Raw genomic sequence first — 19838 nt, forward strand, 5'->3', positions numbered from 1 at the left:
TGTGTGCGGATTGACATTGAAAGACAGAAACATGGGAGAATTCCATTACTGTATTGCTAGATATACTAAATGCTCCTTTTGTTCTACATGCAAAATGTCATGTGTTTGGATAATTGCTGGTCAGGTTACGAAGCTCTGAAGGCATCTTACCCACAGGTAGAGGATTTTGAATAATATAATATTTAGATGTTAAAGAAAAAAAAGGCCTAGGTATGGACCAAAATAATCAATTAAGAAGTAAAGTTATTTCTTAGCTCTCTCTTTTTTATTTAAATGTGTAATATAAGTATTGTCACATTTGAGATGCAAAATACTGAAACAAACAAAAAACACTGGGGTAAAAATCTTCTTTTAACTTTCAGACATTTATCTCTCAAAAGGATAAATACAGAAACAGGAACACCTCAGAATGAAAGAACTCTGATGATAACACTATATCATGAGAAGCCCATAAAAAAGACGTAGAAGGCTTGGCACTTTCACCTTGATCAAAATTCAAATAAAATATCCTTACCACATATGTATCTATGTATACATAGAAAACTAACAATATTTACAAGTGTGGCAGCATGGCACGGTGGGGCAGAGCACCACAAGTTTGAATCCTGGCTCTGAGAGTTAGTAGGTCTATAATCTCTGTCAAATTCCTTAACCTGTCTGGACTTCAGTTCCCTCAATGGTAAAACAGAGGCAATAATTATGATTACCACACAGGATTGTTTTGAGGATTGAGCTAAAACAATTAAAGTACTTAGAGTAATGTCCAGTATATACAGTAAGTGCTTAATACATGTTAGTCATTATACTTTATGTTAATTTTCTAATTGAATTCTTATGGCACACCTACGAGGTAGGTATTATTGCTCTCATCCCATAGGTGAGGTGAGTCCAAAGTCCCACAGAGGTAAAGCAGGGTTTGACACTGTATCTGTCCAGTTCCAAGCCTATGCAATTACTTCTACCTAACACTTGACATGTTCCCCACAGATCTTTCTCTGATGTCATCAAACCATTTATCAAGTTGTTTCTAAATTGCCTGATCTTTCACTCTCAGAGTAAACTAGATGAAGAAAGAGGCTGGGTTCTGTTTATTCATTTCAGTCCATTAGTTTACTCCTGCCCGCTCATCCAGATATCAGCACTTTTGTGCCAGGCATTTTAGGGGCTGGGCTACCATGTTGGGTAGACACACAGGGAATTATCCTCGTGGAACTCAAAGTCTACCCCTAAAATACAGATAATCAAGTAAATATGTAATTATAAGCTGGTATAGTTGTAATGAAGGAAAATAGCAGGGTGTTAGAAAAGAGCATAAGAGATGAAACTCATTTAGTTGAGGGAAATCAAAGAAGGCCTCTCTGAAGAAGGGACACGGAGCTGTGATGAGAAGGCTGAGCAGCTATTAGCAAGGCAAAGAAATGGGGGTATAAACCACCTGTGCGCAGGACCTGAAGAAGAGACCTTTCCTGGTGTATGAGGAAGGGAAAGCCAGTGCGGTTGACGAATGGTGAGCACAGGACAAGTGATATGAGAAAAGATGGGAGATTTGAGAGACCAGAGCACATAGAATATCAAGGATTTGAGAGTTTATCTTCAGTACAATGGGAATTACAGTTGAGTTTTTAGAATGATTACTCTAGCTGCAATGTGATTGGACTCCAGATTGGAAAAAGATAAGAGAGAATCTGGGAAATCCACTGGGATGCTCTAACAGTACATCAAGGTAAATGTGATGGTAGTTTGGGACTAGGAAAGTAGAGAGGATAGGGACAAGTGTATTCAAGGTAGAGTGACTCCTCCATGCCCAACCCACTGCCTGACAATACAGGAATTCAATGATTTGTTTATGACTGAATGAATGATTCCTCAATCAGAACTGTTGCTGGTTGCAAGGCATCTACTAACCCACGTATGCATGACCTCCCCCTGAGCAGTATAATTATCCAATGGACGTAACAGACACAGGAAGATGTTGAAGAAATTATTGTTAAATTTATAAACCACCTGGCAATACTCCACTTAGGAAAACCTCTTGATGTGTGAATGTATCTTAGTAAAACAAAATGCCTCTTCCATCCACTCTGACAATGGAAAATTTTAGAAGACAGGTATCTTTATAAATGCGACTTTTCAAGCTTATGAGAGAAAAGTGTTATTTTAAATAGCCTGGGGTCATGCTGTTAGATACACAGTAAAACACTAAGGGTGGTAAAAGAAAGCCTTTTCATTTAAGAAAAAAAAGAGCTATAGTTAGAAAGACAATTTATACTCATTATTCTACTTTCTTCTTTATAAAAACATGGTGTCTGTCATTACTTTTAAAACAGAAAATATTTTATCTATTAGCAACCCATTCCAATGCAGAGTTAATATAGTTTATTATAATCTGATAAATTCACCACATCAAGACAGAGAATGTCTTCCCTATGTTATTTAATAATTTTGACCTTTTATCTGTAAGATATTTATCTTGTTAAAACTATGAAACTAAAGCCATTTGGAAAATTCGAATATTTGTCCATGTGTATTTGGAAAATCCAAATATTTGTCCATGTGTATACGAGAACAAGAGAATCTATGATTATAGTCAACTGAATTCAAAATCTAATGAGTAATCCCATCACCCCTGAAAATATTATTCCATCCTTAAATAGGGCAACAGCATTAACAAGAGGGTAACAAAGGAGGAGTCAGGCTTGCTTATAACAGCTGCTCTCTTGCTAGACTAAGTTAAATCTAAGATACCTATCAACTTCTCAGTAATTAAAGCTTTAATTATTACTAAATTAGTTAAAACAGTACATTGCTTAGGCTTGGGTGATAAATTCAAGGGTCTGGGGCACAAATAAAGCTTAATTTTGCATAGAAAAAAGAGTGTTCATCAGCAAAAGCTTCTGCCAGTGTCTCACACAGCTTTGATCAAAAGACCACCCACTAGCATGCCCTTCACTGAAGAATCTCAAAATGTAAGTGGTAGAGATCAGGAGAATAAGAAGGGCTGAAGTGGATTTCTCTGTTAAGAAACTTAACAAGCTTAAAAATAAAATACAATTTGCCTTCTTCCATTTGGTAGAAAACCATTTCCCCTACATTGAAAATACAACTTTATATGGTGGTACTCTCTGTACATTTAGAATATCTTTAGAGTCTTGAACATGCTCTTTCTGTAGAACCAGAAAAAGATACACAAGAGCATCAAACAATATTTTGGCTCTGTTACTGTAAGAACTAATTTAAATAATCTTGGTGACCAAGGCAGACAATAGTAGAAAATATTGGTAGTTCACACTGAGATTTAAAGTTGAACAAAACAAAGGTATAAATTGTTTCATCTATCCTTTATCACTCAAGAAAACAAGATTGTATATGATTAGTGAAAATCATATTTTACCAACATATGCACAAATTGTTAATATACTACTTCACATAAACAAAGAGAAATGAATTCAATTTAAGTTATTCTCATTTTATGAAAGAAGTTCTTCCTTTTGAGGTAGATGAAAAGCAGGCTGTGGAGTCAGGGCTGGCTGTGGGACAAGAAATCTCTGCCCTTCTGAAATTTATCACCAGATTTCAAGTCCAGGTGCCAAGATGGGATGGATGGTTGGTGGTCTGGGAAGCAGCTAAGACCAGCTGCGATCAGCTAGAACCAACATGGCCATGGTTTTCACCTGGCAGTGATCTTAAGACTCATTATATGCTCCTTACAATGCATAAGCGTGAGCCACCATTGTCGGAAATGGATAAATCATAAAAGGACACGAAATGTCCCCAACAGAGCCCTTCTGGGAAATCTCCGCCCTTTCCCAGAAAACCCTGAATATTCCCCCTACAAATTTCAATGTACAGCCCCTAATTAAAGAAACACCGATAATAGGTTAAACGCGACAGAAGTGGTGTAGCTCTGTCTATGGAGTAGCCTGCTTCTTCCTTCTCCTCTGCTTGAATAAACTGATCCTTGCTTTACTTTTATGTGGGCTGCTGCCTGAATTCTTTCCTGCACTCCGCCAAGAACCCACTGCTCCAAGCCCCTTCTCTGGGCCTTCCCAGGGTGGAGGCATCCCCTAGTCTCCAGCAACACTTTTTTCTCTTAGTTTGTACCAGTGTAACTAGTTCAAAATTACCTTCATTAACAGGAAAAGCCATTTATTCCAGCAGGGAAAATAACAGCTTAAGCTTAGACCTTGGGCAGCTATTAATTACAAAGAAAAATTAGAAAATAGCATACCTTAAATGTAATGTAATGAAAGTATACAAATGTATTAATTAAATCTTAATTATTCAATTCTACGTGAGTATACAGATCAAATGTGTTCATTCTCAGAATCATCTCAGACAACAGATAGTACAATTGAGTAAAAGTTGTACATTCTCATTTTTGCTAAACCATCTGTTCACAGCAAGGCCATTTAAAACAAATCTATTCAGAGCCATCTATGTATAAACAAAAAGGATGAATATTTCTAAAATAAACAACATTACAATGGGGTATTTCAATCATTTTTAAATCAAATATAGCTTTGAATAGTAGACAGTACAAAACGTAACATCACCCCTATTTGAACCCAAATCTCAAACTTTTGGATTATTTATTTCTTCAAGTTATAGGCTGTTTATTGCCAAATTCACAATCCTTTGATATTTTCTTAAACAGATGAAGTTTGCTTCCTCCCCGTAGGGGAGGACTGCCAGACTACAGTGATATCTAAGAAATACGATTAAATTAATTTAATTACTTCGTGTCGACTTAATAAGTCACTGCTCTTTAATGCAAAAACTGCCACTTGTAATTAATGACTGTTCATATTGCTCCAATTGATCAAATGTCTAATACACATAAAACATTGAAAGAAGTTCTATATATCTTACAGCAATTCGGTGGAGAAGTCTTGTCCCAGGGGTATGTAAATTTGAAGTACAAGAAACCTCTGGATCAGTCCAACTAGAATGAGAGGGGGAAAACATACATTCATACGTCCAAACCATTTATATGTGCATATAAACAAACACAATCACACACCATCAACAAGTTCAAGTTCTTAGTATTTCAATTAACATATACAGCTGCAATAACACTACCCATGAGTTACAACCTCATTATGAAAGCAAAAAATTTATGAAAAGCAAATCAAATTCTAACAACAAACGCTGCCTTTTAAAGTCCCATCTGTGGTCTTGGTGGAATTTTTATGAAATTTTAAAAAGTAATTTTTTATTTACTATTTTTATTAGGTTGTGAGAGAAAGTACACATAGAACTGCATTAATAGAGATATAAAATTGAACTACAGATTCCCATCAAGGCAGCCACCACAGCATGTGGCAATTCTTTTTATTTACTGACAGTTTTAACTATACTAAAAAACCTAACTAAAAAACAATAGATCAAGAAAGACAATTCTAATTACTACAACTATAACTGAAGGTTTGGTGTCATATAAATATGGTGTCTATACTGAGACGGATGAAGGAACATATTTACATTTATAATACTTTTTGTTAATTTAACACACTTTTAATTAAGTTAATGCTCACAAATTAACAACTGATAACTTTTATTCTCCATCACTAGCTTCATCTGGATTAAAAATAGTTGCAGAAAAACCAATCCCTATGGCACCTTTGATAGGTGAAGTTTACAACTGCTTCAAAAGTCAATTGCTTTTATATCAGACTCATTCACTTAATTCCTTTTCTCTTAGGTTTTGGACTTTTCTTGATTTGTCAATTATGATGTTATTAATGGATGTTTTAGCACCACTTCCCCCCAAAACATGCCTTTTAGAAACTTTTTTCCTGATGTGGGACTTTGGGTAGGAAATGGAGATTTCTTGATTTATCTGTGAACCTCTCCTACTACAGGCCAACACATGGATAAATAAAGACAGCTGGTTTAAAATGCATGCTATTTTCTTTTCATCTGACTTAGTAGGCTTAACAAATTTAAGTATTGTCAAATAACAATACATGTTTGAATAGTCTATATGAAGACATTCTGATTCAGAATTTCTTTGGTAAACTTATTTTACAACATTCCTGAACAACTTAAACCGTTTTCTATATTTTACCTGAAATTTAGTTTCTAAAAAATAAACATATTTGATCTAATATGCTTAAGATTCTAAAATCAAGCATACAAAGGTAACTTTTGCTTAAAACACTAAGATTATTATAAACTGTTCCAGAGAGCCATCTGTAGACTAAGCAATGCAATGAAAATAGGGAATAACAGGCTCTGACCTTAGAAAATTCTCTAGGAATAAGATTCTACCACATTTATGGGGAAGGCCAGTAAGGCAACCAGAATCCTGGACTACAAAACCAAAGACAGACATCAAAATGAGGCCAACCTAAATAAACCACCATTAATCTCTCTCTTCCACCTTCCATTGATTGGCCCTATAGTATTTTTCCATCACACAATGGCCTTTGTAAACAGAGCCGAGAGAGCACCAGAATAAATGAAATCAGTCTTTACAAAAGAACCCTGGTTTATGTCACAAATCTCACCAAATCAGCACTGTTCTCTTCAAACACAAAGAGCTCCACATACAGGCTATTTTTGTATGAACATTTTCAGATATGAAAGACACTTGCCCTCAGAAAATGAAACCTTTATAATTCAACTCTCTCAATATAGAAGCCCTAGTTTCCAAAAGGCTTCACTTCTAAGATTAAAAGAAGTATGGCAATACATATGGTGATGACCTGATAAAGAAAAAAGTACTGTAATAACATTTGGCATACTGATCCTGTGTGTCAGAAGAGCTAAGTAAACTCTACAGTAATGTTTTTTCCAGTGGCCTAGTAAATTTAAACTGACTCTTCATGTCTACATTATATAGGGAGAGGGAATACTCTATCATGTGATGAAAAAGGCCATAGTAGGTTAGGTGAATGTAAAGGCCTAAAGGGCAGGTAGGAGGGACAGAAGGGGAAAAGCAGCAGGAAGCAAGGCTGGCAAATAGCTAGGAACTCAATCACTGAAGGCCATGTGAAGAATATGAGTAAGCCTAAAATCAATGGGAAGCCACTCATATTCATCAATTGATTCAACATAGATTTACTGGATGTCCACTATGTGCTAGGCACTGTTATAGGTGAACAAAATAGACTAAATTTCTGTGCTGGTGGGACTTAGCTTTCTGCTGATGGTGAGAAAAACAAAACAAAACAAAACATAATAAATAAATGGCATAGTAAATAGTGATAAGTACTATTGGGAAAAGTAGAGCATGGCAAAAGGGATCAAAACTGTGGAAAGGGCCTAAAGCACAGGTCAGGATGGGCCCTCATTGAGGAGATGGCATTTTAGTAACGGCCTGAAAAAGGGGAGAGTGTGAGCCACGCAGCTATTTTGGAAAAGAAAGCTCTAGGCATAGCTTGTGCACAGATGCTAAGACCATAGGGTACCAGGAAAACGCAAAGAGACCTGTATGACTACAGCAGAGTGAACAAGGGAAAGCATAATAGGAGATAAAGTCATAGAGTTAAGATGGTACCAGATACTGCAGGGTCCTAGAGATGTTTGGTTTTTACTTTGAAACAGATGGGGCATTTTCAGCAAAGGAGTGCCTTATGTTTAAAGGTATCACTCTAGCCTCTACATAGACAACGGGAGGCAAGTCAGAAATAGGGAGGCCAATTAGAAGACTACTGCAGTATTCCAAGCATGAGATGCTGGTGGCTTGGACCAGAGTGGTAGCATTGGAGGTGGCAAGTAGTAGTCAGACTCTGAATCTAATTTAAACACAGAACCAACAAGATCTTCCTGATGGACTGAATAAAGAGAAGAAAAATCAGGCTGATTTAAGAGTCTTTGGTGTGAATAATTGAGAACACAAGTTGCTAACAACCGAGATGGGGCTGTCTGCAGGAAAAGGAGGGGAAGTTTCTAGGGGAAAGCTGTCCAAGTAGAAATGTTAAATAGCAACTGAAAATAGAAGTCTGGAATTTGGGAGAGAAGTCTGAGCTGGAAATGTAAGCTGGAGTGAGACAGAGATGGTATTTAAAACCAGGCGACTAGAGAGGATAACCAAGGGAGTAAATGTAGATAGAAGGTCAAGAGCTAAGTTGGGGAAGAACCATGAAAGGAAACTAAGAAGGAAGACCCGTGAAGTAGAATGAAAATTAGGAGTTTGGGCACCTTGGGAGATGAGTAAAGAAAATATAACAAGGAGGAGGGAGTGAACCTTGTCAAACGCTGCTGGTACGTTAAGTAAGAGGAGGGCTGAGAACCAGCCATGGGATTCAGGAATGCAAGATCACTCGTGATGTTGACAGGGCACTAACAGTAGAGTGGTAAGGTCAAAGCCATCGAAGGGCTTTAAAAGGAGGAAATCATAATGAGATTTATTTTAAAAAGAATACCAAATGGGGCAGGATGAGCCCTGGTGGGAAAATTCATAAAGATGACCTCATCCTCTTACAGCTGCTGAAACTTAGAGCAATACAAAGCTCCAGGGGTGCTGATCTGGAGAGACATATCATTAGATTCAGATGCCACAGACAGATGTGGGGGGGAAAGGTTTCAAAGATGACCCTTGAACAGAAAGTCCCAGAGCAGACCATCCAAATGATAGATGTTTATGTGCGACAGAGCTGCTTCTCATATGGGCAACTCTCTATGTAGCATGTTCCAGGGTGAAGAGCAGCATGGATTGATTTCTTTATTTGGCTAACGATTTACTCAAGTCTCATTATCAAGGCCAGCTGGTTACAATTGCAAATTTTAACCTACATTGTTATAGTTTCTTAATGTGGCAAATTTAAACACCAACTATACACAATACACAAAGTTAGGGGTACAAAATAGATGATGCAAGATTCCTGCACTGGAGAAGTGCACAATCTGATAATCAATATCACTTTCCTTTATTTGATAAGATTCTTAGTAAAAAACAAAAAACGAAAACAAAACTTTGACATATTTAGAGATGCTCAAATGTTATTCAGAAATATTACTATTTAAAATGAAAAGATAAATGTACTTATTTCATTATTAAACTTTCTTCATAAGTACCTAATATGGTTGGAAACATATGAGGTACCTAAAGTCAAGTAAATACATAATGATCACTGAACTAAATTTAGAAATGTTAATTGAAAGCCAATTCTCTATTCAAGTCATGCCATTTAGTTTGAATTTAACCATAACAACTTCACTAAGGTTATTTTATATGAGCAAAAATAACTATAAAGTTTTGTTATCAAAAATTACAAATAATTAATCTTAAAGGCATTAGTACAGGACAGACTATATAAACTGTGTCATTTGTGACAGTGCTGCACATGCTACAAAAGAGCCAGATTAACTTTTAATTACAGGGCATTGTACAAGAAATACATTAAAAGATTCATCTGTTTCTTCCAATTAAAACTATCATCTTTGGGTTTAAAAAGCAATTATAACCCATACCATTTTTTATTTATAGAAAAATCTTAAGTAGAAGTAGGAAAGGAGAGTTTCTCTTTAGTCACTGAGACTTTAATACAGGATAAATACCCTGTTTCCCTGAAAATAAGATCTAGTCGGACAATCAGCTCTAATGCATCTTTTGGAGCAAAAATTAATATAAGACCCGGTCTTATTTTACTATAAGACCCAGTATAATATAATATAATATAATATAATATAATATAATATAATATAATATAATATAATATAATATACCAGGTATAATGTAATGTAATGTAATGTAATATAATATAAGACCAGGTCTTATATTAATTTTTGCTCCAAAAGATACATTAAAGCTGATCGTCCAGCTAGGTCTTATTTTTGGGGAAACACGGTATTTTTCAGAGCCAACTTGAGAAAGTTTACTAGAAGTGATTTGATTTTGTCAATAACATGATCTGTACATAGATGCTGAGGGCATTACATGGAAGTACAGGCCAACAATAAGAAAAAAACAAAAGAACACAGGCTTAGAATAAAGTCATGTTCCTGCAAATCAAATGTATCTATTTCACAAAGTCAATATCCTTAAAGAAGATGGACCATGTCTCCTGAAGAAGAATAACCTACAGTTTCAGACACATTTCCCTGGCTCATCTTAGTTCACCTTATTTATACGTATAAATTTTTGAGGGAATGAAAAAACTCTGCTATTAAAAACAAAAACAGGAACTATGAAGAAATCATGATTTTTAAATTGTAGTAAATTAAAAATAAATAACAATGATTATTCCTTCTTTTTAGGTTCTGTTTAGTTTACTTTAGTATTTTACTTTAAAATGAATCATCTTCCATCGACAATTTTTATGGCTTGGTTTACATCTCAGAAATCCAAAATATGCATGTAGTAGTTTGAAATCGTAGATAAAGCACAGAGCCTATGAAAGTTTAGAAAACTGATTTAAAATGAGAAAATCAGGTACCAAGAACAGGTATTTTTATAGTACTGGTATACAGTAGGTAATCAATAAATGTTGTTACTGAATGAAGCAAGGAATAAGTGATGAATGTAAAAAATACTGGCTACTTATATTTGCTACATTACCTAAAAACTACAGTTAAACCATAGGACAAAGTGGATGAACATCTGACTAATTATTCTGAAGAATTATACTTAAATCACAACAAGTTTGCTCAAAGCCTAATTTGGTGAGAGAGCCTTGAACTTTAACCCCAGTTCTGCCAATAACTGGACTTCTGATGCTAAAAGGTGATCTCTAAGGATTGCTTCTACTTTAAAATGCTGATCCTAATTTCGAAAGTAAGTAAGAATTGGAATCTACTCTTTGGGCTTTTGTTGAAACACATATAAATACCTATACTTATTAGATAGTATTTCTAAAGGTATCTAAGTTGATGTGTCACTAAATAATGCCTCCTATAGTAGTTTATATAATTTTTTTTTTTTTTGCAAATTAATTTCCTATCATTTAAGAACTCCTGAGTTTATTTCAAAGCTTAGCCTTAACTACCTGATTATTTGACGAGGAACCAACCTCAGTGTGCTCATCCAGAAAAGAGCTATTGTGAGGATTAAAAGAGTTAATAAATGTGAAATGCTTAGAAAGTCATAAGCACATAGTAAGCAGTCAACACATACCATTACAATTATAATTAATGGTTATTAGATAATTTTTAAATCTTAAAAGTATTGCTATCTATATTTCTAGTAAACAGTGAGGTAGAATTTTTTTTTTTTTTTAAGCCCGGCATAAGGCTACTTTCTAAATTAAAAAAAACAAACAAACAAAAAAAAACCCCAAAAAAACACCTATCACTTCATGTCAACAGATGCCAATAAAAGTCAAATTAATGCCTACGTATGAGACTTCAAAGTATACTTTTTTTTTAATGGAACGCTTCATGAATTTGTCTGTCATCCTTGCGCAGAGGCCATGCTAATCTTTGTGTGGTTCCCAATTTAGTATACATGCTGCCACAGGGAGCACTTAAAACCATAATTTTAAGTATCAAATGTTAAGTTCAATACTAAAAATCTTACTTACGGATTTGCTTATTCTCCTTTGGTAACTGAATTTTGTTTGTTTGGCTGCTGCCTTCCAGGACAAACACAAAACTTTTAACTTCTTTATCAAACTCCTATAGAACAAAAATGAAAACAGTGGTAATTAAAGCATATTTTATTTGGCTTCTATTATAAAATTGGACCTTCAAACATACAGGAAAAAAGTCCCAGATTCAAATGACTTGACGCTGCTCTTAGCCTGAGACTTGCTGGGAACTGGAATAGAGAGCCACACTAGGCCACTTGGCAAACCCTCTGCTACATCAAGACACTCTTCCTCAAAATGATGAGCAGTTTTCCCAGTTTAGGGATTCCCCAGTTCCCAACTTAGAGTTTCCAGTATCTTTTCCCTTCCTCTCCTTTAATCTGTGTATTTCTGTCTAATAGTACAGGCTGAACATCACTCCCCCTTACAATACAATAAATCTCTAACCTATGTTATATCCAGTCTAGAAGTTCCTTGGTTTCTGGCCATGGCTCATACAGAATTAATCATTGCCTTTTTTTCACTAGTACTCTAACTTGAAGTTTTACACCATATAATTAAACTCAGTACAAATTACAGTGCTACAATTACGGTGACCTAAAAAACTAAGGTAGGCGAAACAGAAACAATACAAAACAAAACAAACCTGGATATGAAAACGCTCTTACAGGTCAGAGTCCAATTTCCATGAGTCAGTGATAATGTAAATGCTTATTTCTTTATCTTGGAACAAATTCCCAATCTTTGAGCATAAAAGCCCTCTTTTCACATCAAAACATTTCACACATCCTTCTATGCTTCATTTTTATGTATGTTAAGAAATGCATTGTAACTAGTGATTAGTAAGAAGTAAGTAATATTTGAATTTGTATTATATCCATCACAATAGCATCTCTTATGTATTTGAAATGGACATATACACACCAAGCTTATTATTTATTCCATCCGCATACAGGTTAAAACCTTCCAACAGCTTACCAAAATCTTCAACAAGGTCTGTAAGCCCCTGGTAGCCTGGTCTCTACCCAGTTTACCAAGTTTCATCTCCTATCTTGCACTCACTCTTCTCTCTGAATCCTAGCCTTAGTAACCTTTTTGCAGTTTCTTAAAAATTCTAAGCTCTCTCCTGACGCAGGACTTTGTACATGCTTTTCCCTTTGCCTGAAACTACTTCTCTCCAACAGCCCCACCCAGTGCCTCGTTAGCTCTTGGAAATCAAATGTCATTTCCTCTGGGAAGCCTGTCCTAATCTCCCTGCTATATACCCACCCAGCTCTTATTCATAGTAAGAGCTGTACAATTTTGAGCAAGTTGCTTACACTCTTCATGCCTCAGTTTTATCATTTATAAAATAGGCATAAAAGTACTTATCTCACAAAGCTAGTGTGTAGATTATATAACATATGTAATGTACTTAATGCTGTGCTTCGCAAACAGAAAGCACTCAATTAGTAGTTTAAAAAAATTATCCATAGAACAAGATACCTAGAAAGCCATTTTTTCTCTTGATTGTACTGGAGAGAAGAGAAACAGAAAAAGATAGGGATGGATATAGGTTTTTAGTTCTGGTGGCAGCAAGCTGAAGTAGTTTCTACCTGATGGCATTGGTTTGTCCCATGAAATGGGGCATGAGGTCTTCTAGTGAGTGAGTGAAGAGAGCCTGTCTGGGTGTGGGTTGGGCTGTAGGTAAGGAGTTGGTGGTTGAAAACCTGAAGATAATGGAGAAATAATTATTTTAGAGACTAAGAACATAACAGGAGGTGGGGGAAAGGTTCAAGACGGCAGATTAGGTAAATGTTATGCCTACTGTATCCCAGGATCACACAAAAATTACAAATAAATTATAGATCAACCTCAAGAATCATCTGAAGACTAGCCGAACAGCACCCCTATAATAAGGATGTAAAGAGGCCACATTGAGACCGGTGGAAAGGGGGTGAGACGCGAAATGCGCTGACCCTAAACCCACAGATATTAGTTGAACACCAGGAGGGATAGAGGTGTCCCAATCCCATGCAGAGCGCCCGAGCCCAGGGGATCTGTGCCAGGAAGAAGAGCTCCTACACATCTGACAGTGAAAATCAGCAAGGACTCTGTCTGCCCATCCTGGTGAGATGGAAGGGAGCTGGAAACCCAGATGACCTCTTGTGGAGTCCACACACAGACTCACTTGCTTGCAGACACTCACCTCGTCTCTGGTGGAGGGGTAGCAGCTCCTTAGGCCCAGGGACGTGTGGGGAAAGACTGAGTTGTGTGGCTTCAGGGGTGAGAGCTGGAGGGATAGGAGCCATTGTTGTCCCTATGGGGAGGTTGACACAGGTGTGTCCTATAGGAGAGTGCCATCTTTTCATGGTGGAACCCTCCCTCAAAGTGTCAAATCTAGGACCACATTGGTCAGGTGGATTCCGGCGCCTGTGCACCACCTTGGTGACGGGCTGGGTCTACCCCCACCCCCTACGGGTGGTGTTACACTGTCCAGGGCACTCTTGACTGGTGGTCTGCAGGCCCCACCCCCACAGGCTGCAGAAGCCTTTTTGTAGCATTGGATGGCCCACGGCTGCTTGGGAAACGTCTGCTGGTGGATGGTGACTCAAGACCAGCACTGCAGCGTCTCTTGGGCAACTCTCGGGAAGCTGCGGGCCTGGGTAGGCGGTGGCTGGCTGTGTTCTCAGGGCATTTTTGTGGGGTGGTCACCGGCCCAGCACTGGTGCGGGAGCTCACACTGCATTGCCTTTGTAGAAACCACCGATCACAACCCTTAGCTCCCAAAACCCTACCCCGACTACCTAGAGATTCAGTGCCAGGGTAACTCTTGGCTCCTGGGTGGCCAGCCCTGCCCCACAAGCTTAGGGGAAGCCTTCTGCAGTGGCAGATGGCCCAGGAAAGCCCAGGGAGCTTTAGGTGGTGAACCAAAACCTGTGCCTCAGCCATTCTTGGGCAGCTCTTGGAAATTCATGAATCTGAGGTGGGCAGTGGCTGGCTGCAATGTTCTCTAGGTGCTGTGTGAAGAAGTCGCAGTCCAGGCTGCATAAGAACTGAATGTGCATTAACTTTGTTAAAACTAACAGCCACGCCTCAGGACTCTCTGGGACCCCACCCCATGCAGCTAGGGCTGTATCACTGAGGGCACGCATCACTGAGGGCACGCTGAATACCACCAGGACAACCAGCCTAGCCCAAGCAGCTAAGGAGGTTCTTTCAAAGGCTAAGATTTACAAATAGTCAGCGGGTGGCAATAGGCCTAGGGCACACTGGGTCTTTTGCTAAACTGCCTCAGGCTCACCACTGGTGGCAGCCAGGCTTGGTGTATGTGTGAGGCCACCCAAACACAACCTCAGGTCCAGCACAGGCAGCAGCCAACCACATAGCTTTGTGGCTTCTACCAGAGAGCTGCGGGCCGGTAACCCACAAGGCTGAAATTGGTCTGTATGGGAGCACATCCCAAGAGACACCAGAAACAACACACCCAGAGGCCAGCTTAAGACCACACCAGAGCATTACCTGGTTAGCCCCACAAGAAGCACACTCAAAGGGGGGTCTCAACAGAGACAAGAGCCCGCAGGGATGAATCCTCCTCTGAGGGAGTCAGACCCCACCCAGCAGCTCCTACACTTGGGCATAGTCTCACTGTCAATCAGCCTGGGAGTCAATCCCACCCACTGATGTGCCCAAAGCAAACAAGGCTCAATTACAACAGAACACACACAGCACACTCAAGGGATACTCCTGGAATACACGAACAGGAGATCAAGGAGACTGTGCCACTGGACCACACCGGACACATATTATATAGGGCCACCCAGCAAAGACTGAGATACATAGAAGATCTACCTAACACACAGAAGCAAACACAGAGAAGCAGCCAGAATAAGGAAACAAAGAAACATGCCCTAAAAAAAAGAACAGGAGAAAACTCCAGCTATATAACTATATAAAATGGAAGCAACCAACCTACCACAGACAGAGCTTAAAACTCTGGCTATAATAATGTTTAAGGAACTTAGTGAGAATTTCAACAAAGAGATAGGAAGCATAAAGAAAGACATAGAAACAAGAACCAATCAGAAATAAAGAACACAATAACTGAAATTAAAAATATACTAGAAAGAATCAATAGCAGATTAGATGAAGCAGAGGATCGAATCACCGATTTAGAAGACAAGGTAGCAGAAAAGACCAAATCAGAACAACAAAAAGAAAAAAAAATACAATGAAGATAGTTTAAGAGACCTGTGGGACAACATCAAGCACAACAATATTTGCATGATAGGAATATCAGAAAGTGAAGGGGAGAAGCCAGGGATCAAAAAACTAGTTGAAAAAATAATGACTGAAAACTTCCCTAATCCAGTGAAGAAAAATGACATACAAGCCCAGGAATCGCAGAGTCCCAAACAAGATGAACCTAAACAGGTTTACACCAAGACACATCATTATTAAAATGGAAAAGGTTAAAGACATAGAGAGAATCCTAAAAGCAGGAAGAGAAATACAACTAGTTTCTCACAAGGGAGCTCCCGTAAGACCATCAGCTGATTTCTCAACAGAAACTTTGCAGGCCAGAAGGGAGTGGCAGGAAATATTCAAAGTGATGAGAAAGAAGGGCCTACAACCAAGAATACTCTACCAAGCAAGGCTATCACTTAAAATTGAAGAAATTCCCAGATAAGAAAAAGTTAAAGGAATTCATTACCACCAAGACAGTATTACAAGAAATGTTAAAGACTTTTTCAACCAGAAGAAAGGAGAAATGAAGCAAACTAACAAAAATGAAAAATATGAATAATAAAATGGCAATAACTGTGTACCCATCAATAATCATTTTTTTAAATTAAAGTTTATTGGGGTGACAATTGTTAGTAAAGTTACACAGATTTCAAGTGTACAATTCTGTATTACATCATCTATAAATCCCATTGTGTGTTCACCACCCAGAGTCAGTTCTCCTTCCATCACCATATATTTGATCCTTTTTACCCTCATCTACCACCCCCCTCCACCCTTACCCTCTGGTAACCATAAACTATTGTCTGTGTCTATGAGTTTGTATTTCTCATTTGTTTGTTTGCTCTTTTGTTGTTTTTGGTTTATATACCACATATCAGTGAAATCATATGGTTCTCTACTTTTTCTCTCTGACTTATTTCGCTTAGCATTATAATCTCAAGATCCAACCATGTTGTCACAAATGGTCCTATATCATCTTTTCTTACCGCTGAATAGTATTCCATTGTGTATATATACAACTTCTTTATCCATTCATCTACTGAAGGACATTTTGGTTGTTTCCACATCTTGGCCACTGTAAATAAAGCTGCAATGAACATTGGAACACACGTATTTTTATGTATAAATCTTTTCAGATTTTTTGGGTAGATACCCAGGAGAGGGATTGCCGGGTCATATGGTAAATCTATTCGTAATTTTTTGAGGAACCTCCACACTGCCTTCCATAGCAGCTGCACCAGTCTGCATTCCCTCCAACAGTGTATGAGGGTTCCTTTTTCTCCACAGCCTCTCCAACACTTGTTACTATTTGTCTTGTTGATGATAGCCATTCTAACTGGGGTGAGGTGATATCTCATTGTGGTTTTTATTTGCATTTCTCTGATGACTAGTGATGTTGAGCATTTTCTCATATGTCTATTTGCCATTTGTATGTCCTCTTTGGAGGAACGTCTCTTCAGGTCATCTGCCCATTTTTCAATTGGGTTGTTTGTTTTTGTTGTTGTTGAGTTTCATGAGTTCCTTGTATATTTTGGATATTAGCCCCTTATCAGAGGCACTGTTTGCAAAATCCACCCAAAAGCAAAAGTCCGGGACCAGATGGTTTCACTAGTGAATTCTACCAAACCTTCAAAGAGGATCTAATACCAATCCTGCTCAAACTCTTCCAAAAATTTGAAGAAGAGACAGTATTCCCTAACTCATTTTATGAGGCAAACATTACCCTGATACCAAAACCTGGCAAGGACAACACAAAAAAAGAAAACTGCAGACCAATATCTCTGATGAATACAGATGCAAAAATCCTAAACAAAATTCTAGCAAATCGAATACAACAATGCATTAAAAAGATTATTCATCATGACCAAGTGGGGTTCATCCCCGGGGCACAAGTATGGTTCAACATACGCAAATCCATCAATGTGATACATCACACAAACAAAATAAAGGACAAAAATCATATGATTATATCAATTGATGCAGAAAAAGCATTTGACAAGATACAACATCCATTTATAATTAAAGCACTTAATAAAATAGGTATAGAAGGAAAATACCTTAACATAATAAAGGTCATATGTGACAAATACTCAGCTAACCTCATAATTAACAGTGAAAAACTGAAGCCCTTTGCTTTACATTCAGGAACACGACAGGGCTGTCCCCTGTCACCTCTGCTTTTCAACTTAGTGTTAGAAGTCCTCGCCAGAGCAATCTGGCAAGAGAAAAAATAAAAGGCATCCAAATTGGGAATGAAGAAGTTAAATTGTCACTCTTTGCAGATGACATGATGCTATATATAGAAAACCCTAAAGACTCCACCAAAAAGCTATTAGAAACAATAAAGGAATACAGTAAAGTTGCCGGTTAGAAAATCAACGTACAAAAGTCCATTGCATTCCTATATACTAACAATGAAATCTCAGAAAAAGAAATGAAAAAAACACTTTCTTTTTCAATTGCAACAAAATACCTCGGAATAAACTTAACCAAGGATGTGAAAGACCTATATACTGAAAACTACAATACATTTTTAAAAGAAATTGAAGAAGACACAAAGAAATGGAAAGATATTCCATGCTCATGGATTGGAATAGTCAACATAGTTAAAATGGCCATATTACCCAAAGCAATATAGAGATTTAATGCAATCCCCATCAAAATCCCAATGGCATTTTTTAAAGAAATAGAACAAAAAAATCATCAGATTTGTTTGGAACCACAAAAGACCCTGAATAGCCAAATCAATCTTAAAAAAAAAAGAACAATGCTGGAGGTATCACACTCCCTGACTTTACCTTGTACTACAGGGCTACAATAATCAAAAGCATGGTATTGGCAGAAAAACAGACACATAGACCAATGGAATAGAATTGAAAACTCAGAAATAAAACCACATAAATATGGACAGATAATTTTTGACAAAGCAAAAAACATACAATGGAGAAAAGACAGCCTCTTCACTAAATGGTGCTGGGAGAATTGGAAAGCCACGTGCAAAGGAATGAAACTGGACTGCTATTGGTCACCATGTACCAAAATTTAATTCAAAATGGATCAAAGACTTAAGCATAAAACCCGAAACAATAAACTGCATAGAAGAAAACAGGTACTAAACTTATAGACTTTGGGTTCAAAGAGCATTTTATGAATTTGACTCTAAAGGCAAGGGAAGTAAAAGTTAAAATAAATGAATGGGACTATATGAAACTTAAAAGCTTCTGCACAGCAAAAGAAACCATCGACAAAATAAAGTGGCAACCAACTGAATGGGAGAAGATTTTCAATAATCATTTTTAAATGTAAATGGATTAATAGCTCCAATCAAAAGACATAGGGTAGCTGAGTGGATAAGAAAACAAGACCCATGCATACACTGTCTACAAGACATCCACCTCAGATCAAAAGACACACACAGACTGAAAGTAAAGGGATGGAAAAAGATATTTCACAAATGGAAATAAGAAAACAGCCTGCGTAGCAATACATATATGGGTCAAAATGGACTTTAAAATGAGGATTATAATAAGAGACAAAGAAGAACATTACATACAAATAAAGGGATGATCAAACAAAAGGTCATAACCCTAGTAAACACCTATGCACCCAACATAGCAGCACCTAAATATATAAAACAAATATTGACCAACATTAAAGCAGAGATCACAGTAACACAATCATGGTAGGGGACTTGAACACCACACTGACACCACTGGACAGATCTTCCAGACAGAAAATCAACACGGAAACAGCAGTCTTAAATGACAGACCAGACCCGATGGATTTAATTGATATTTTTAGAGCATTTCACCCCAAAGTAACAGAATATACATTCTTTTCCAGTGCACATGAAACATTTTCCAAGTTAGACCACATGTTAGGCCGTTAAACAAGTCTCAATGATTTAAGAAGACTGAAATCATATCAAGCATCTTCTCTGACTACAATGGTATGAAACTAGAAATCAATTATAAGAAAAACCCCAAAACACACAAAGACATGGAGACTAAATAACATGATACTAAATAATGATTGGATCAACAATGAGATCAAGGAAGAAACTGAAAGATTCCTTGAGACAAATGAAAATGAAAACACAATGACCCAAAAATCTATGGGACACAGCAAAAGCAGTCCTAA

At 37.4% G+C, this 19838-nt stretch overlaps 1 protein-coding gene and 1 non-coding gene across 4 annotated transcripts in view; both read right to left on the reverse strand.

Moving 5' to 3' along the window:
* The window catches only part of CFAP20DC (CFAP20 domain containing), a 256111-nt gene that overhangs the window by 228927 nt on the left and 7346 nt on the right, over positions 1–19838 (reverse strand). For all 3 annotated transcript variants that reach the window (XM_019724118.2, XM_019724119.2, XM_074313195.1), the window contains exons 3-4: positions 11466–11559; positions 4870–4942 (exon numbers count right to left, since the gene is read on the reverse strand). In XM_019724118.2, the coding sequence (XP_019579677.2) occupies positions 4870–4942; positions 11466–11559 (167 nt within the window). The remainder of the gene's footprint in view (positions 1–4869; positions 4943–11465; positions 11560–19838) is intronic.
* Positions 11305–11408, reverse strand: LOC141567417 (U6 spliceosomal RNA). The gene has a single exon (XR_012490000.1). It is a non-coding gene; the product is annotated as a U6 spliceosomal RNA (small nuclear RNA).

The sequence above is a fragment of the Rhinolophus sinicus genome, linkage group LG10, assembly GCF_036562045.2.
Source record: "Rhinolophus sinicus isolate RSC01 linkage group LG10, ASM3656204v1, whole genome shotgun sequence".
Lineage (NCBI taxonomy): Eukaryota > Metazoa > Chordata > Mammalia > Chiroptera > Rhinolophidae > Rhinolophus > Rhinolophus sinicus.